General features: G+C 47.7%; 2 protein-coding genes across 7 annotated transcripts in view; both read left to right on the top strand.

Moving 5' to 3' along the window:
* LOC142066452 (uncharacterized) overlaps positions 1-8,594 on the top strand; it is a 38,367-nt gene extending 29,773 nt beyond the window's left edge. For 4 of the 6 annotated variants that reach the window (XM_075113869.1, XM_075113866.1, XM_075113870.1 and 1 more), the window contains 5 exons: positions 2,217-2,425; positions 5,069-5,136; positions 5,444-5,608; positions 6,571-6,642; positions 8,052-8,594. In XM_075113869.1, coding sequence (XP_074969970.1) covers positions 2,217-2,425; positions 5,069-5,136; positions 5,444-5,608; positions 6,571-6,642; positions 8,052-8,162 — 625 coding nt within the window. In that variant the 3' untranslated portion in view covers positions 8,163-8,594. Of the gene's footprint in view, positions 1-2,216; positions 2,426-5,068; positions 5,137-5,443; positions 5,609-6,570; positions 6,656-8,051 lie in introns of all 6 variants that reach the window. The other 2 variants (XM_075113871.1, XM_075113868.1) reach the window with 1 other exon arrangement.
* Positions 8,595-15,749: 7,155 nt separating this feature from the next.
* FNDC10 (fibronectin type III domain containing 10) lies at positions 15,750-18,646 on the top strand. The gene has a single exon (XM_075113872.1). The coding sequence runs from the start codon at positions 15,873-15,875 to the stop codon at positions 16,548-16,550; it is 678 nt and encodes a 225-aa protein (XP_074969973.1). The 5' UTR covers positions 15,750-15,872; the 3' UTR covers positions 16,551-18,646.
* Positions 18,647-19,914: the final 1,268 nt, after the last annotated feature.

Below are 19,914 nucleotides of genomic sequence, written 5' to 3'. Positions count from 1 at the left end.
TTGAGAGCACCTGCTACTGGGATTTCATGCCTGCCTTTACCCTTCTTTGTTTCTGAAGGTGTCCCTGAGTAAGGCTATTTGGGAAGAAAGCATTCCTTGTGAGGCAGCCCTGCCTTCTGGGCTTTTCAGCGGTTCACTCGAACTAATATGAAAATATTCTGTTTCGTCTCTGACCTCCAATCAATTTCCATGCAGTGGAACAGTGTTAGGCTATTAAGTACCCTTCTGCTGAGCCTCTGGTTGGGTGTCCATGTGAGCTGTGCTGTTGCTGCGGGCTGAGAAGCATTAATGAAAAAAATATGTTGCATTTGGCATATACCTTGACAGCAAGTACCCGTCCCTCTGAGGCACTTCTGTTAAGAAGGAAGCAGACATAGATACTGATGTGGCTATCAGGAGAAGTGTATCTGAGGTGGAACCACTACAGAGGAAGGGATCCTTGACTACAGCCACCTGAAAGGGGTTGCCTGAACTCTCACAGATAGAGCACTGTCTGAATAATTGATTTTTCAGCTCAGGAGATAGATTAAAACATTTGGGGGGTGGTGGTACGAAAAGCAGTAAAGCATATTGGCTTCCCTCGCTGAATGAAGAAATGAAAAACTTTTTCCCATGTCTAATTAAAAAAAAAAAAATCAAAACACTATGTGAGTGCTTTCCTTCAGCTAGTTTTGTTTTCACTGTTTGGGTTTGTACAGGGGACAGATGCATGCTATGGAAGCGTTTTATAAGCAGATGCTGGTTAAAGTATCCATGCCAGCTGCAAAGCTTCAAAAAGAGCTTGTAGCTTTAAGAAAATTATCAGACAAGGGAAACTGTCTTTTTCATAGTGCAGCTTTCCTGTTTATTTTGAAAGGTTTTTTCTCCTTATAGGTCAAAATTCTAAATTTTACTTTATTGTTCCAGCTTAATTTAAAATGAAGATGCTACTAAAGAGGACTTACGTTTTTGATGTTTTTTCAAAAACTTAATTTGTGTATTTGAGTACTGATGAGGGAGAGGCTGTGGATGTGTCTACCTGGACTTTACTAAAGCCTTTGACGCTGTCTCCCACAGCACCCTCCTAGCGAAGCTGGAGGCTCATGGCTTGGACGGGCGGACTTTTCACTGGGTATAAACTGGCTGGTGACCGAGCCCAGAGAGTTGTGGTGATGGAGCTAAATCCAGCTGGCGACTGGTCACAAATGGTTTTCCCCAGGGCCCAGTTTTGGGGCCAGTCATTTTTAATATCTTTATCAACGGTCTTGGTGAGGGGATCGGGCGCACTCTCAGTCAGTTTGCAGACGACATCAAGTTGGATGGGAATGTTGATCTCCTCGAGGGCAGGAAGGTTCTGCAGAGGGACCTGCACAGGCTGGATCGATGGGCCGAGATCAATTGTGTGAGGTTTAACAAGGCCCAGTGCCGGGTCCTGCCCTTGGGTCACACCAACCCCAGGCAACGCTCCAGGCTTGGGGAAGACCCTGGTGAAGGGTCTGGAGCACAAGTGTGCTGGGGGGCGGCTGAGGGAGCTGGGGGGGTTTAGCCTGGAGAAGAGGGGGCTGAGGGGAGCCCTTCTCGCTCTCTGCAGCTGCCTGAGAGGGGCTGGAGTGAGGGGGGGGTTGGTCTCTGCTCCCAGGTCACTAGTGATGGGATGAGAGGAAACGGCCTCAAGCTGCGTCAGGGGAGGTTTAGGTTGGATATTAGGGAAAATGTCTTCCCTGCAAGAGCGGTCAGGCCCTGGCACAGGCTGCCCAGAGAGGTGGGGGAGTCACCAGCCCTGGGGGGGTCCAAAGGACATGGAGACGTGGCGCTTGGGGCCATGGTTTAGGAGGCCTGGGGGTGTTGGGTTGGCGGTTGGACTTGATGTCCTAGAGGTCTTTTCCAACCTTAATGATTCTGTGATTCTGTGAGTAAGTATCTATTTAGAACTGGATCTTATTGCTATGTGGGTATCTTATTGTACCATATGAATAATACTAAAGCAGTTCTACAATAAGTTGTGTTTATAAAGCATAACTTGTTTTGTACTTACACGGCGCATTAAATGTTCTGTTTCAAGCAGATATCACAGTAATTAATGCAATCGGCTAATTTTGCCACAAATTTAAATTAGGACAAACTCCTGCATGTATTGGAGTTTTTTTCTCTGCTTCCTATTATGAAATAGCATTATGAAATATCTCTTGATATACTGAGGCAGGGGGGGTCTCTTTTGTTTTGTACCCGTGTTGCAGCTGGAAAGACATAGTTAACAAAGTGAATGCCCAGATGGATGAAGAACAAGTGCACAGTTATCCAAAGAGCCTTCGTTTTGATCCGAAGCTTGGGCAAGAGATGCAGAAAGGCAGCCCACAGCCACCCAGTCAGAAGAGAGGGGAAGAGCATCAAACAGCTGATCAGAAAGGCGAGAAGGAAAGGACAGACGATGAGGAACTTGAAATGGGTATGGTTTCCCTAATCCTATGCTGTACAGTACTAATTTATTGCTAATCAAGGTGGGGAGCGAGAAAAGCTTTCTGCTTGTGTTAAAGCAAAACCTTACAGCTCTTAGTCAAATGAAAAGCCTGAAGAGTTTTCCATTTTTGTTCCCTGTTGTCCTTCATGCTCACACATTTCCAAGGTAGGGGACTCAAAATCTGTGTAAGTTAAGTCAATTCTCCTTTCTTTCCTATGGGAGTGATGGGGAAAACGTCATTGTTGTTTTGTAAGACTTGATCTGTCTCCCATAGGGATTGATTTAAATGATTTAATTTTTTTAGAAGTGGGTTTTCTAACTTAGGGCAGAAAACTTCCCAATTGTCCTGCAGGGCTAAAAGCAAACAAATTCAAGGGCAGCTAGTTGCATTTGTCAGTCAGCCAACAGAGCATCTACAGCTATTTTAAAGTCTAGTAAGGTACTGCATTTGGGCAATTAGATGGCAGCTCTTAGAACAGTGTGTTAGAATTTCTCAGTCTTCTGTTCAGACCCCCGTGCATTGATTCACTCAAGTAATAACAGGTTGGGAGAAATATTTGACTCAGTATAAAGTTCATCATCACTCCATGAAACCAACTAATGAATAATCCATTAGATTATGCATGGGAGGGCAGAATCTTTTCTTCACCTCCTTTTCCAAGTGAGGTTTATCAATTGGCCTGTAACCAGTCACATGAGAGTAACAAAAATGAGGGAACAATTAAATAACTATTTGTGTTGTATGAAACAAGAGAAAACAGCTGTAAAATGACTAGGCCTTTCAGAAAACTACAGCAGGTGGGTGGGGGCTTGGAGCACTTCCATAGGTCCAGTTACAAAGGGAAGGTTTACTTAACTGCAGCTGTATGTCTACGAGTGTAAGAGGGAAGCTACAAACTTCCTTTGGAAGCAAATAAAGGCGACCTCAAAAATGAATTACAGTAGGCCAGTCAGCCAGTGGAGAGCTAAAATGGGCTTTTGAGCAGAAGTGTCCAGTCTGAGAGTCTGCAGGGATGCTCTGCCGTGCCCAAGGGGCCAGGATATACAGGGTGAACACTATGTAAACAGATTTCTTTGCTGCAAACAGGCTCTACCAGCAACTTCTCTTGCACACGTGGAAATAATCTGTAAGACCTGGAAGTTAGCTAGTTACCTTTGTCAAAAGAGACAGTGAAATGAAGCTATGGCTAACGCTAATTCTGTGTGTTGCTAGGCTGAGGTAGAATGACTAAGTGAGTGGCTTTTCATGTAGCTAATTTATTTCCATGTTCTTGAATGCAGTGAGGCAGGGAAGCTGGGAGCTGAGACTCCTGTGAGGGTCTCATTTGAAATGCTGACTTGCATCCTATTAAACATTATAAAGGTGGTCTCAGCCTGGTTTCTTCACAGCAGATTTAGGCTTTAGATTTGGAACAGAGGAGGGATGTCCCGGGACAGAGATGAAGGTCAGTGGTTCTAACTGAATCTTAAATCAAAAGGCTGAAATCACCCAAATGGGCGACTTCCTCCTGGGGTATTGGCTCGGTTCACTCTTGCAGGTGAAGCTCTCCCTTCCAGAACAGCAACAGCCAGGTAACAGATGATGTGCATACAGATGCCTGTTTGGAGAGGAGGCTCGGTCTTCCTGTGCTTTCCCACAGCTGTGTTTAGCTGCTACTTCATGTTTTGCTGACCTGATTTTCAGCAAGTCCCCTTAGAGGAGCTGAACAAATTGGTTCACATCAAAGTGAATTCTACCCCGAAAAGAAAAGGCCTCGTGGCAGGTATAAGTGAGTGTGAGGACCAGTAACCCTTGACCTCTGTGTCCTAGTCGGAATTAACAACCAAAGTAATGACTCGACAGCCCTGGCTGTGCTGCTGGCCAGCTGGGAACGCTGCTGTCTCACAGGCGCCTTTAATGTTGTGGGGAGAAGCACTCAGCCCTCGGTGATGGCAGAGTGGTGAGTGCCAGAGCTGGGACATGTCAGAGCCATATCCAGTTCCAGGTGAGGATTAGGCCTTTACTTAGTTGAAAGCAAAGGCTATATTTTTAAAAAGCTGTATTTTTCTCTCATTAGTACTCTCCCCCTGCCCTGCCTGTCGCCCTACCTGCCACAGGGAGCCTGCCTTCTGTTCTGACGTGTTCTTGTCAGCAGCCGTGTGCCAACGAAGGGGACGGTGGCACTGACGTGCTGACCTGCCGCGCTCTAGTTCGGCTCCTGGCTGGCTGCGTGGCTGGATTGCTGCTGCAGATACTGCCCAGGCTTAGCAGCAGCATGAGAGAAAGGTGCCTATTAATATAGATTAGGTGCTGAATTCAGAGCTGGCTTTGGACTTTGTATCGTATGTGCTATTCAGCAAGTTAGGGGCGTGCTTCAACACATGCTGATGCCCCAGCCTTGGGGACAAGGAGGCAGTTTTGGCAGCTGTAGGAGCATAGTGCTGCTTTGCCCTGAACTTTTTGCAAATGGCATTGAAGAAGCATTCTTCTGAAAACATACATAGAGCGTTGTCTGCCTTGACCTGCCTGCAGGTCAAGACAAATCCCCACTCGGCTTCGAGTTAAAACAGCTGCTCCCCAACAGTGGGAATCTTAACTGGTGACACTGACTTTCGAGAGTGTACGCTGATAACTGGCCATTTCCCTTGCAGACGCAGGAGTGATTGAGAGAGAGGAGAACTTGCATTCTCAGAAAAAGACTGTTGTCCAGGAACCGATGGTAAGTAATGCTGTCATCTGGATGCAACCCTAGCTCTGAATAATAATCCAGCTGTCCCGCTTAAGTCAGTGCTTTCCCAGAAGTTTCTATATCATGCAGCTCCAAAACCCTTGGCTCTGGAGAGGATCAGGGGGATAACAAAGGCTACAGTTTTAGTTTTTAGAACCGCTAACATGCTTAAAGAGAGGTGTGACTGAAGTGCTACAGGCCAGCGCTTCCTGCTTGCTGGTGAAGGCAGGCTCACCTTGGCCTCTGCCTCCCAAGGGGATATCCTGCCTGGTATTCACAAGAGGCTTTTCTTGTCCAGATGCCAGATGATGCTGCAGATCCTGCCCAGGATCCTAATAACCAAGGTGAGGATGAGTTTGAGGAAGCTGAGCTGGAGAGACCTGACTTTGAAGAGAAGGCAGGAGGTTTGGAGAAGTTCAAGGAGCCCAGCATTAAAGAAGAGCCTAAGGAGAAGCCGCTGAAGGTGACTGACATGAGGGCAACCAGCAGGGACCAGAGAGATGCCCAGCTATGAATGCAAGGAGGCAGAGAGCTTAAGGATTAGAAGGAAAACATCATGTTCCTGGATGGATCCCTAATCCCACTGCAGGGGTATGGCAGGCAGGAGAAAGCTCTTTGAGAATCAGTGGGTTTGTCAGTACCAGAACTTGTTCTGGCTCTGTCCTCGCTGCTTGTTGAAGTCCAACCCTAGCATTTGCAGCACCTACATGGCTGGAGAGGCATTGGAGATGGCTCACTCCACAGCTATTGCTGCAGAGGCGCTGCTGCTTTTCAAGCACCTCGGGGACCAAAACCAGAGCGTATTTAGGCCTGTGCTTGGGGTCTGGTCAGAGCAGCTACTGCTGTTCCTGTATGCAGCAGGCGCTTGGCAGCAGTGACAACATGTGAGAGCTCTGCCTCCTCGTCTGCCTGCTCGCAGATGGAATCCATTTATTTTGCAAAGTGCTTCTTGCTGTCTGAAGCCAGACTCTGCATCACGGGAACGTTAGCCTGTTTTGACAAGCAGCTGAGTGTTGCTTGTTTTAAAAAGGAGTGTTCTTATCTGTCAGGCTCTAAAATCATGATTAATAGTGAGGCTTAAAAATACAAGAAATCGAGGCCAATGAAATCAAACAAGGAATAAATGCTGTCACCAACAGAGCAACACCTCCCTGAGATTAGTGAAAATGTGGAAAGAATTAGTGACATAAATACCTGACTTTCAGATAGGCCTCCTTAAAACTCTACCCTGAATAACTTGAGATTCCCTGCAGCCCTGGGACTTGATGCAACAGCAGCATGTGCAAGGGCCGTGGCCCTGGGACCTCCCTGCTGCAGGAGCCAGACTTCCAGAGCTGGGGCTCTGATGCAAGAGAGCTGTATCCCTGGCAGGGAATGGAAGTAGTTTGGGACACAGCCATGAGTGTCTGACTCTATATTTTTCAGGATGCTGGCAGACCTGCCAAGTCCAGGGAAGACCCGATGGATGACTATCAAGAGGATCAGGAGCAAGAAATTGTACGACACCAAGGTTCTTCCTCTTTCCCTCTCTGGTGTGATGGTTACCTGGGTATGTTGGTAGCTGGGAGCCAAGTATGGCTCAGCTTTTAGGAAACCAGATGTGAGCACTGACTCCAGTTTTGTCTCCGCCTGCTTAGTCAGGCTGGTCTCCTGAGCAAACCTGGAGCCCACTCACCTCTGCTCCCTTTTCTTTTTCAGGTGTTCAGAGTACCCTTTGTGCTCTGTCTCCCCTCCTCATTTCTTTCTGCATCAATCTGCAGCTGTTGAGCTGTGAGATGCTTACCAAACAGCAGCTGGGGTGAATTACAAGCTGCACCAGTGCAGCTGGGCAAGATCAATATGTGTTTCTCCAAGCATCACCCTGGGTTTACTCCTGTGGTGAGAAATTCACTGGGAGCCTTGTAGTCTGTTGCTGCACAGGTCCTACTGGGTCTAGCTTGTGTCTGTGGAAAAGCTGGGGAGAACTACACCTGTGCTTTGAGAAGGGTCATTGGGTTATAGCCAGCAAGTTAGATAAAAGTATGGGTGGCAGAAGAATGTGATGTGCCACTCCCGAGGCAAGTGTGGGAGGTGACGTGTTGGTTGGGCCACAGCTGCCAGGAAGCAACTGCTCCTCTAGTTGGCTGAAAACAGGTATTATTGCTGTGCCTCGGAGCCCCAGGACTACTGTAGTTGCTGACAAGTTAGCATTCCTCTAGGGGAAAGATTGGAAGCCACCAAAGATCGAGAGCATGAGTTCTAGAGAGGACCACCATGGTGCCTTCTGGCTCATGCAGAGATGAAGGATCCCCTTCCAGTCTTGTTCATCTTCTCCTTTCTCTTTGCAAGTGGCTGCTGCTGGCTTTTTCAGCAGTTTCAATGTGATTGCTGACGAATTGAGGGGTTTGGGCTGCCTGCTGGGAATGAAGGGGGTGGGGAAATAAGTGGTGGGCAGAGCAAAGTTGATGTCAGGAGCTATCCTCGCCCTATGTGTAGAACCTGGCTCTTACACTGGATAGTTGGACCTAAAAGTGCCAACGGAGGCTGTGCTGGCTGCTGCACATCATGGGTGGGATTTGTTACACTTTTAAATGTGGTGGATGTAAGATATCTTCAACTTGTGTGGCAGTGGCAACAGGCTGAAATGATAAAACATCATTGTAATGCCAGGATATTAAATGTGCTTAAAATGAACAGGCTGATCATGAAAACACACAATTCTTACCTCTATATCTTGGCGAAGTGGCTTGCCAGGGACCCTTAGGTCCCTGGCAGAGGCGGATTCTCCCCTGGTTACCTGAGTTTCTCACGCTGGACCGGTATGGTAGAACAGGTGTACTCAGAAGCAGCATGGTGCACTGCTAGTTAGGGTCTCCTTTTCCAGACCTTGCTGATTTTTCCTTCCTGGCTGTTCCCTCTGCACCCAGGAGGATCATGGAGGTGAGGTGGATGACAATGATGACTTGGAACTTGTCCAAGACCAGAAGGACCATGCAGGCATACAGGGAGCTGATGGCAAGAAGGATGACTACTACTGAAAGATGCTGGAGGAAAATGGAATACGCTAGGAACGAGGGGACGGGACCTCCTCCTGGGAACTGGCTCCTGTACTGAACACTGCCCAGAACAGACAAAGGCAGGAGGAGATAACTGTCTTTGCAGGCACTGAGCAGGGTGCTTGCAGGTGTGCGTTACATCTATGTGCGTGGGGCCGTTGCTGCCTCTCTGGTCAATAGCACAGAAGTGCTCTCAGACTGTAGGAATTATTTTATCCTGCTGCTTCTCTTAGAAGCACTTCTTGATTTTTATTGTGTTCTTCACCCTCTTGTTTTTCCTATCCCCTCCCAAGCTGGAGAGTTTTGGTTTGGTTTCTTTTTTTTTTTTAACCCCCGGGCAGCAGAGGGGTGCCTGAACTGGTCCCGGAATTTACTCGACTGATTGCTAATACAAAGGAATCTGTCTTCATAAAATATCTTGCTCAGTAGTGTTTCTTTAAAACATCCTTTGCTCCCATCAGAGTGAGGTGGAGAGGAAGTCAGCCTGCTTTTTGTCTGGAGTAATGCAAGGGCGGTAGGTAGCTGTGAGCACCAACAGAAACGACCACGCGCCAGCCGGCGAGAGTGTGTGTGTGTATGAATGACTGGATCCCGGTGCAGAGACCCTTCTCAGTGACCCAGGGTAGAACCCTGTAGCGCTCTCCTTTCCTTGGCTTTGAGCTGTGACTGCCCTGTCGGGCTTGGAGCCTCCCCATCTAATGCTGCGCATCTTGCCTTGCTGTTCCTGGTGATGTGGGCTGGCCTGAGCTAGGGCGGGCTCTCCTGGGATGGCGGCAGGGGCTGCCACACAAGGAAACAACCGCAACCCTGCGGTAACTTCTGCACGACACCGGCTGCGGTGGATGAAGCACCTCATGGCACAGGTGCCGGTCCCTCTGATGGGATGATCTTTTTACTTTGTGTAGCATTTTGGTAGTGTGGATGCCCCCAGTGGGACATAGGCAGAGTCTGGGAAGGGCCAAACTATCCACTGCTTAAGGTTTTCAAACGCAAGCAGCGGGGTGGGGGCAGACATCCATTTCTGCGGCGGGCGTGTCTGCTCAGCCCTTCCAATGCGTGGTGCGGCTGCAGCATCCCGGCAGAGCTCTCCCTGCCCTGCCCTGCTCAGGCCACCGGCAGAACATCAGAGCACATCCCACCCGCGTCTGCCTCTCAGACCCGTAACCCGTAACCCCCTCCCTCCCTCTCTTCCCGACATCCATGCAGCTTTTGGCACCCGCCCAGGTGCCCTAGATTGTTCGGGATTCCCAAGCAAGCATGAGAGGCTGCTAAGGGTGAAATTCGGTGCACAGGGGGAGGAAAAAAGAGTAAGGAAAGAGTATTCATGATGGTACAGATGAAGGAATATTTAGAGCCCGACTAATGCAATTACGTCCTATTCAGCTTCTTTCCAGTCTCCCAACATTTGACAGGGAGCTAAGATAAATTTTGTGCCTTCTAGACAGGTCTGGTTTTTAATCAGCAAGTTGGGTATTTCTGGTGTTCTGTTGATACAGTAGATAGAAATCTGTGGTACTTTACTTAGTCTCCAAAACACATCTTGCCTGGCCTCAGACAGAAAGAGGGAGTGAGTCAGCTGGAGGCCCTGGAATTTAAAATGGAGGCAGCTGAAAGGAGAATAGGCTTCATCATGGTATCTCAAAGCCTGGGACTTGGTTTACTCATCTGAAGAGGGCAGAGCTGTCACATCTCCTACCTTGTGCAAGATGTGAGCTGTCACCTGAGACCATCTGAGCTGTCTCCTACTCCCACATCACCATGTCACAAGTCCTGGACTCTGGGACCTTGCTCATCAAATGCAGCTTGTGGCTGAATGTTGGGGCCTGATAAAAGAGCACAGGAAAGCTCTTTGTTCCCTATCTGTATCAGTTAAGATTTTTTTTTTAATCCCTTGTTTTGGGGCATGTTTTGTAAGCACTTTTAGACACTTGGGAAAATGATATTTATCTCCCAATAACCTTTGTCTTTTTCATTCAGGCAGTATTGATTTTATTTTCTTCTGCTGATTCTAATGGAGCTTGAAATTAACATGTTGTAGGATTTTCTGGTTCTTTGTTTTTATTCTGCTTGTGTTTCTGACCAGCACAGTCAGCTGTGCAAGTCAAACTCTGGAGTAGTTAATGTGGTTGGCTCTCTGCTTGCTTTGTGTGGAAGCAACACGAACTCTGCTTTTCCAGATGCTGCCCTTTCTAGAGCTACAGCATCAGGCCAGCCGGATGGCACTGCTGGTTATTATGGAGTCCAGCAGGATCAGGTTGTTAGGACCTCACAGACCTGATCTGCTGCTTGCTGAAAGTGGGGAGGATGTACTTGTGCACTGAGACCGTGAAGAGCCTCGCTGCAACAGTTTTCAGCTGTGTTCTGAAACCACATGAGAATACAGAACTCTGCAGAGGTGAATACTGATACTGGCTTTTGGCAGGACGTGAGCTGAGAGCTCCTGGCTACAGAGTTCTATCTGTGGCCATGCCTGAGCACCTTATCTCAGCTAAATTAAAGCCAAAGGCAGAGCGCCCTAGCCACAGTCACTGTAGCGCTGTTGTCAGCAGCAGTTCAGCTCCCACCCACCACTTAAGATGTGAAGAGCTTTTTTAGACCTGGAAAGGAGCATTCAATCCTGCTTTTCTCTTTCTCCCAGCTTTCTCCTGGATCCAGGAGTGGTCCAGCTCCTACTTCAATTAAGCTATTTCATTTGAGAGCTTCAGCAAACCCCCAGTTTATAAATAGTCTCGTGACCTCTCTGTTTTCTATCACTCTCTAGAATAGCCTGCTTTAAGGGTAGAGGTATTGAGGCCTCGGTGTGTGCACAGATTTCCAAAGACAAATATTGTTCTGGGGGCTCCATATTCATCATACTACTTGGTACCTTCGTGGGCAGAACAACCAAAGGTGCCAGAGGCAGAACAGCTGCCAGAGGCTGTTCCAGGGTGTCTAGGAAAAGGTCTATTAGCCAAGTGTCATAGCTGCTCATGTAGCCCACTAAGGAGCTCACTGCAAAACTATAAAGGGGTATAAGATATCCAAAATTACTTGAAATGGTTAATATTGTGTTAGTCCTTTATATTACCAACCTTGCTGCATGATGCAATACTTCTCAGCCTCCACTGCCTGCTATAAATAGCATGTTCAGAATAGATCAGCTGGCATTGCAGCTACCGGTTCAGATGCATCCTGATCAAAAATGCGTCCAGTTCTCAGCTGGGCTGGTAAGATGTCGTTGTTTCAGAGTTCAGTGCAGGGTCAATGACCAATAGAGTCTGTGGCACGAGCCTCAAACCTGCATGCCCAAGCTGCCCCAGTGAGAGATGTAGTACAGTTATCTGCTGAATTTCATTCACTCCTCTTCCGTGCTTTTCTGAGCTGGTGACTGTCAGAGTACGTAGGTTCAGACCTTACTGGAAGTGAATCAAGCGCTGGAAATAGAACCGCAGCAAGGATGAGACCACACGCTGATTCAGAGAGACTGCAGGAGCCGTCTAAATTAGGAGGCAAATTCTCCACTTTTGCATGTCTAGGATGAGTAATCCTCAAAGTTATGACCTGGAGGGAACTGTAGCAACTCAGCCCTAAACGTAAAGCTCCCTCCTAGCAGAATGCTTTTGCAACCATATGTTGCATGCTGCCCTTAGCTGAGAGCTAAGCATCTCTGCTCTAGGGATTGTCTGCCCTGGCTCTATGCAAGGCTAAAATTAGCACAGCGTTGCATAAATCGTTAGCTGGGGGTGGTTAGGCCTATAGCAAGTTGCCCCCATTTTAATACTAGTTCACCGTTTCCTCTAACAGGAGATGAAACAGGAGACAATAAACCCAGCGGAGGAGAACTAGAAAAGCAGAAAATCTGTGGTGTTGGTTCTTTCTGAAGGTCTATAAAGCGCTATGGGATGTTACTGATTTTAATATGCTGCCTGGGGGTTCACTGCTTAAAGCAAATACTAGTGTTTTGCCCAAGTGGCGAACTGTTGAAGCAATACAGATAGCAAGTCCAGGCTGAGTTTTACTGCAGACTGGGGCACAGAAGAATGTCTTGGGAAACAGCTGGATTACAAAGAAAGCAAACAATGAGACAAAGTATTCATGCGAAGCCAGTGCTGGCAGACTGACCAAGCCAAAGCATGTGTTTCTGCTTGTCTCTTGCATAAATAATTCTTTTGCTTAGAGACATGGTGCAAGGCCAAAGGATGCAGTGCAGGATAAGGTGTAGCTAATCTGTAGCGCTGTTACAAATTTTTTTGATGGGTTGCTCTTTATTTTCTTTGGACTCCAGCACGATGATGTAGATTAGATTTCTGTAAACAAGTATATTTCCAGGGTTCACCTGACGGCAAAGTATTAAGTGATGTGGCAACATCTTTAGCCAGTTGATGAGAATTAACAGTATATTCTGTGCCCTTACAAATAAAGGCATGGATGAAGAAAACATATGCCTATGGATTAGTTAAATGAAACCTTTGTTTAATGAAGCCTACTTCTCTGTAATCCACTCCTTACTTGGAAAACTCTTTAGGATTATTGGGCTCATTCAACATGGCATTTTTTAGGGGTTAAAATGTGACAATCTATTAGGAGTTTAATGAGATGTTTTCTCTAAGCATCTGAAATAGTTGGAGGATAAAATACCCTAAACCCTTACAATACTGTAAAAGTGAACTTTATGCATATCCCCAAACCAAGAGTGTCCTCTCACTTCTAATTATATATATATATATATGACTTAAGAGTAACAGTTGTTTCTAAGGATGACTATTGTTCATACCCTACAGAGTTTGAGGGATATTGGCTGTTGTTAAGCTTAGGGATTAAATATGAATCTATCCTAGACTGATGGAGACCTGCCAGGGAATGAACGTCCTTCAGTGCTCATTCCTCCTTTGCACCTTGCAATAGTGTGTCTTTTTGCCTCAACCCACACCTCTCTCAGTACCATTTCACACAGCCACCTCTGGAGTGAGTGAAGCCTGCCGGTTCTGCTGAACTCGGTGGTGCTTTAGTGTTAGAGAATATCAATGTACATGGGAAAGATGAAGTAGGTGTAAGTGTCGCTGGCAGGAGTTGGGGTGTTCTGTATCCTCACGTTCATGTGCCTGAAGAAAATCTGGCAATCAAAGGAATATGTGATTATCCAGATGTCTTGTTATAAAGATGAGCGTGGGTCGCCAGTGCAAGGGTGCACCTATAAGCCAAAAGGTCTAAGGATGACAGCGAGGGCACAAGGATCCACAGCTTTCATGATCTGTTTAGGTCTGCTCACTGTTGTGTTCAACAACAAGCCTGTCCCAGCCTGTAACCACAGAACCAGTTATTCTGATCATAACACGTACATGGAAGTCAGCGTGCAGGTATGCTACTGGCTTGCATGAGTCAGAGGTTCAGGACTCAAAACCAAAGGGAAGAGTATGATTATCTATTCCAATTCCTGGCAATTCTGGCAGTTGTTCTGGGAAAGATGTTTGAGGAGGCTTCCACAGCTTTCCTTGAAATGAAGTATCTCTGGTTAGCTTCTCTTCTACAGCTTCAAATGCAAGTATGGAATTAAGTCCAGAGCTAAGGGATGCAGCACATGCAATCAGGTGTCTTCATTCCTGTGCCAACCATTTTCCTTTCCTGTACCAAATGCCAGACCCTTCTGTTGGCTCTTGCAACAGAACTCAACGTGCATTGTAAATGATCAGCAACAGCAGAGGCTGGTGCCAGACCTCGTCCCCGGTCACTGAAACCACGACGGCTCTGGAGCGGTCTGCGTTTAATTGTAGTTAGGACTGCACAAAGCTTAAGGAGGCAAAACTTGCTTAGTTTGGCTCCAACCATCTCCTGAACACCCACGTGTTGCTCAGGAAGGGCTGTCAGATCTCCAGTTTTGCATCCTAGCTGGCTTCACAGGTAAGTTTCCCTCAGCCACCAAGAAGTGCCTTCAGCAGCACAGCACCGCCTGTTGTTCTGTAAGAACCGAGTGTGTTCTGAGGAGAGCAGACATTACTGCAACTTCAGCATCCTTTTCTGTGCTGACCCTAGCTTTTTCATTGATTCCTATTGCTACCTCTTGGCATCAAGAGATTTGTAGCAACTTTCTATAGGCTAGCAGACACCCTCCCCACAACATCACATCTAGTTTTTAAATCAAATGTGGAAATAACTTATAAAACTTGGTATTGTTAAATTATGTTTAAAGATTTCCTTTAGAAACCCTGTCCTTAAAAAAAAGCAAGTCTTTCAGACAGGAAACGGTGTCTTGATATGAGATCGTTTGGTCATGTTGATGTTCAGTGCATCCAGAAAACAAAACTATTTGAACAAGTTCTGCATGGCTGCAAATTACACTTTGTATATATTCAAGGAACACCTTCAATCAAGTCCAAGGTGTATGATTTGGGTTTGGTTTTATGTTCAGAGTATGAAATAAAAATAGGCTTTAGAATCTTTTTTTTTTTTGTTATAGAAGTTTATTATCTTATATTTTAAACACTTTTAAAGAAAACTTACATAGTAACCTGTAGCTCTTGTATTTCCAAATAGGTAACACAGTGAAGAACTACACCCATGTGTTTAGGCACATTTCTGGGGTTTTAACCATATAATGTGATAATTCTTCTACTTTACAAGTTAAATATAGACAAATGCTTATGTTTTGCTATAAAAATTGGCCCAGGTCACTCTGTAAAACCTGACCAAAACATAAACAAAAAACCCACAATTTTTGGTGTGGGATGAAACCTGCAACTTGGGAGAGACAGGACTTAAATTGGTAAAAGCTGCTTTAACTGTTCAAAGAATCTTCAAACAGTGCATAGGTTAAGTATATATATATAATTATCTTTTTTTTTTAATTAGAGATCTTTTGTTTCCATATTCACACAAGTCTATCGCGTAAATCTTTCAAGGTCGTTCAGAAGCCTGACGGGGCCGGGCCGGGCCGGGGCACTGCTGCCGCCTTCAGCCCCCGCGGTGCCGCAGAACAGCTGGCCCCGCATCAGCTGGACGGGTTGTGGCTCGGTCCTGCTGCGGGGAGAGGTGGCTTTTGCCAGAAGAGGGGGCGAAGAGGAGTGTCTCCTTCCTCTGGTCTCACAGACTACGTGCCCAGACCCACAGCTTTATCACGGCTACCGGCTGCCCCCCTGGGGGGCCCGTGTCTGTCTTCCCCCTATTACGTTCTTGCCGCGTTTCTCAGAATGTCCAGCCCGAAGGGGTTAAAGCAGCCTGGGTCTGCAGACACAGCCATTAAAAGAAAAAAGCCACGTAACGCCCGTTTCTCTGAAGGGAGCTCTGTAAGGCGCCGCAGCCCTGCCCCGGCCCCTGCTGCGGCACCCCGGCGCCCTCCCGTGAGCGGTGCCCGCGGCCGCCTCATCCCCGCGCCGCCCAGGACCGGCGGCGAGCAAAGCACAGCCTCGCCGCTACGCCGTGCCCGGGCTCGGAGGGTCGGGGCGGGGGGCAGAGCCGGGCCCATGCCGGCCCTTACCGGGGGGCGCAGCGCCCGCCCAACCCCCCCCGCCGCAGGCCGGGCACGGCGGGGTCGGAGCCGCCCGCCGCCGCCTGCCCAGCGCGGCTGGTGCTCCGCAGCCCAGCGAGAGTTAACGGCGGAGCCGCCTCTCCATTGGCGGCCGGCGGAACGGCTGCGGAGCCCGCGTTTATAACCGGCGTGCGAGGCGCCGCAGCCCTCCGCCGGCACCGCGGCTCGGCTCCCATGCCGCGGCGGCCGGCATGCCCAGCCTGCTGCCGCCCTTCCTCGCCTTGCTCTGCCTCGGGGCGCCGGCGCCCGCCCTGAGGGCACCGCCCGCCTCTCCGCGGCGGGCCGGGGCGGCGGAGGCGGCGGAGGAGCAGCCGTGGTGTCCCTACAAGGTGGGGGCCGAAGGCGCGGCGGGCGGGCGGCTTTGCTTCCGCACGCCGGCCCGCGGCTTCCAGTGCGCGGCTCGGGCCTGCCGGGCCCACCGCTCGCCGGGCGGCGCGTTGGTGGCCAACGTCCTGCGCAACGGCAGCGTGCTGCTGCAGTGGGGGCCGCCGCGCCCCGCCGCCGGCCTCCGCGGCTTCGCGCTCAACTGCTCCTGGGACGGCACCTACACGCGTTTCCCCTGCGACAGCGTGGAACTGGGCGCCGCCTGTCGCGACTACCTGCTGCCCGAGGCGCACGGCAGCGTGCGCTACCGCCTCTGCCTGCAGCCGCGCTACGCCCCGCCGCGCCCCGCGCCGCCCGCCCAGTGCGTGGAGTTCCGCGTGGAGCCGGCCGCCATGCGGGACATCGTCGTCGCCATGACGGCCGTGGGGGGCTCCATCTGCGTCATGCTCGTCTTCATCTGCCTCCTGGTGGCATATATCACCGAGAACCTCATGAGCCCGGCTCTCGGCGGGCCCGCGGGCGCCGCCGTCCCGCACCGCGCCTAGCCGTCAGCCTGGGCCCGCGGGAGCCAGGCCGGGCCCCGGTGCCCGTAGCAGGCCGCGCTCCCGGTTCCCTTGCCCGACCGCTTCTCGCCGCCGCCTTGCTAGCTCTTTCAGGGGAGGAGGAGAGGTGTTTCCAAACTGCCCTCGCAGCGGGTTTGCCCAGGGCCTCGTTTGAAGCGTTGGGTGACACGAGTTTGCCTTTCCCAAACTTCCTGGATTTGGGTTTTCCTCGGTATTTGGAGCTCTTCTTCCTCCTAGGGTGGCTTCTCAGCCTGAGCCATACCTGGTTACTGAACTCAGCGGATCTCAGTGGATTAAAAGTAAATAACGGCAAAGGTCCACAAGTGCCAGAAAAATGACAGTTTTAAAAGCAAGCGACAGATCTTACAGAGGGCATGTTTGAGAAGACTCTCCAGAACACCCTTACTTTAAGCCTATGCCTAAATCCCCTTGCTCTAGATGTGTGCGTGAATTTTTTCCTGAGGGGGAATTTTCTTTCAAGTCTGGGAGAACAGACCGGTGGAACCACAAAACCCATAGCGAAGTTTGTCTTTGATCCAAAGCCCACCTAAATCTCGTGACTTAAGTGGGTTTTGTATCGTGCCTTATGCTGGTCACCAATTTTGGGACCTAGGCTGGCCGCTGTCCAAAACAACGGGGTTTCTGGTCAGCTTGAGTGACCGTCAACATCCTACACCGACTAATCCTGCTTTTCTCCCTTTAGAAGTGTCACATCAGTAGTTCCCACAAAGAGCAATGCTAAAGGGACAAATTGAGGATGAAAATTCCATTTTGTTGTGCAAGTTTGAACCTTAAGTACAGTGTAAATGAGCACCATCACTGCCCTCTGAAACCCCATCGTTAAGGAATGCTGTGTGCAGCTACACCGAGGTAAAAGCGTCTTAAACACAGAGCTCACTAGTGTTGTAGCCAGGTGTTTTGAGCATAGGAACACTCCTTGTTAGCTGCTCACTCACTGCTGTAGTAAGGTTTTAGCCATATTCTAGTATTAATTCTATTGTGCCTTAGTGCTGAGAATTGGTCCCATTTATATTGGTATATCTGTTCTTGTAGTCTTCATAGACAACTGTATCTCCCCTAGTGTTTTTGTCTCTGAAACTGGTGGTTGTTGGTTTGTTTGTTCGGTTGTTTGTTTTTTCTTTTTAAAAAAATACACCAAACTTAGGCTGATCATTACTTGAGCTTTAACAGAGGCACAAAACAGTGAGTTACCATCTGGGAGGTGTTTATTTAGTGAGCTAGTTTTTATTCAGTGTTGTTTGTATGTAGTTGACTGCTGTAACAGAAGATGACTTGGTATCACTTAAAATGAGCACCTAAAGCAAACGTAGGGGAACAGCTCTTCTGTAAAGGGATATTGCTATTAAAATACTTCAGTTTCATGTGTGATCTGTTTGTGTAAATGTTTATCACTGGTGAAATGGCCCCTATGCTTTTCTTTGTGAAAGTAGTTTGTGAAGTATAAACTTGCTAGTAGAGGGTAAATATAGAAAGTGTATGAAATCCCTAACAAAATGCAGTATTTGTACTAATCATAAGCCCTTTGATAATTGGAGGGTGGCTGAGAAACTGAAGGTCTGTATTTCATCAGGCAGAAAAACCTTTGATGTGTTTGTTATTCTTGCTTTGTTTTCTTTCTCACATGCGGCGGACTCTAAATTTATCAGTGTTCTCTTTTTATTAACTTGCCTGCATACTTGATTTAAGCAGCCTGACAATATCCAGCATCGCAGTAACAGAAAGATGGTGGTTTTCATTGATATCGAAGGACTATGTAATATTTTTTTCTTTCTTTATCCCGAAGGAGGTTGACTGCTCAAAGAAAAGGCAGTTTTTAAGAACATTAAGACAAATTGCATCTAGTGGTTCAGTTCAGTGAATTGAAACACACGGTAAATTTGGGTCACAGGTCTTTTGAAGGTTTAAAGTCAGTCTTTCCTGTAGCCAGTTCTGCACTGGACTGTTAGAGAGGCACGGATTTTGTATATCTCTGTCAGCTCCTGTCAACCAGTGTTACTGTTCTGTTCTTCATCTTGTCATGAATTGCCAGATGTGAAAATTAAATGTATAAATAATGAGCCTTGTACCATCTTGGTGTTGACCTTAATAAATTAAGAGAATAATGAAATTAAAACATCACAAATACTTAATGGTTAAAGATCTCGTTTGACTCAAACTGAGCAAACCTGCCTAAAGACTGGTCAAAATGATATTCCATTGCCTACTGTAAAATTATGACAACATTAATGGGGAAAAGATATTTATTCTCTGAAGACTTTATTTTTATTTACTAGAGGTTTAGACTATAGGATCACAGGGTAGTTCGGGTTGGAAGGGACCTCTGGACATCATCTGGCTCAGCCTCCTGTTCAAAGCGGGCTCAGCCGTGGGATCACAGCAGGTTACTCAGGGCTGTGTCCAGTGTTGCCTTGAAAACCTCTGGGGACAGAGACTGCACAGCCTCTCTGGGCAAGCCATTCTTCTGCCTGAAATTCATCATGGTACCGTCTGTAATTGTAAAAAAAGGCTTGGGCTAGACAGATCATCTGGTCCCACCTAAAATATTCTTATCAAGCAGGAGGTCACAGCACCTAGCACAAGGAGCTCATGATCTACATGTCCAGCAGCAGGGGGAGAAGAGACGCAATACTCAGGATGATCACTTCAGTCTTTCAGATATAGGAAGCCAGATGTGAAATTTTGAACGAAAACTCACTGAGCCAAAGCCATTAATTATGGTAGCTGGGTGTCTCTGGTTTTGAGTATAAGTGATCCCATTTTGACCTTTGAACGAGCTGCCCTTAGCTCCTAAATCCATCTTTGGTTACCAATTCAAGCTACTTCATTTTGTGTGCAGCCAGCGCTCTTCATTGTGGTAACACTGATACGGGTCTGAAGAAACCAAGCACCAAATTTCATATACAGTTTTGTATGTGACTGTCTTCAGTGAGACACCTCTGCAGGCATTGATAGGATACCGTTACCTGCTGAAACAGCACCCAGTAGGTACTAGAGATGTTATTTGTAGTCATCTCACATCTTCATGCATCTGCCACTGTGGATTGCATTGCAACAGCAAGCTGGGCAGAGGATGGATAAACAAGCAAGGGCAAAATATGTAGAACAAGAATGTAAATCCTGATGGAGGAAATTCTCAATTCTCTAAATCTCTGAAGGATTATTTTTATCAGGTTTTTTTTCCTTTCCATGCCTTATAAGTGGAATGTGGGAAACAATATCTTATAGTTTCTCATTCATTTTCAGTGGATTAAGTTTTAATTGGATGCATCTTGGTGTCTGGAAAAGAAAATCAGAGTATTCCCTATTTCATTTTATGTGACATTAA

This window comes from Phalacrocorax aristotelis, chromosome 19, assembly GCF_949628215.1.
Source record: "Phalacrocorax aristotelis chromosome 19, bGulAri2.1, whole genome shotgun sequence".
NCBI classification, from domain to species: Eukaryota; Metazoa; Chordata; class Aves; order Suliformes; family Phalacrocoracidae; genus Phalacrocorax; species Phalacrocorax aristotelis.
This window is presented reverse-complemented; position numbering and strand designations above follow the sequence as displayed.

Excerpts from the sequence above, each read along its gene's own strand:
- FNDC10 (XM_075113872.1), top strand. The coding sequence starts at position 15,873 with ATGCCCAGCCTGCTGCCGCCCTTCCTCGCCTTGCTCTGCCTCGGGGCG.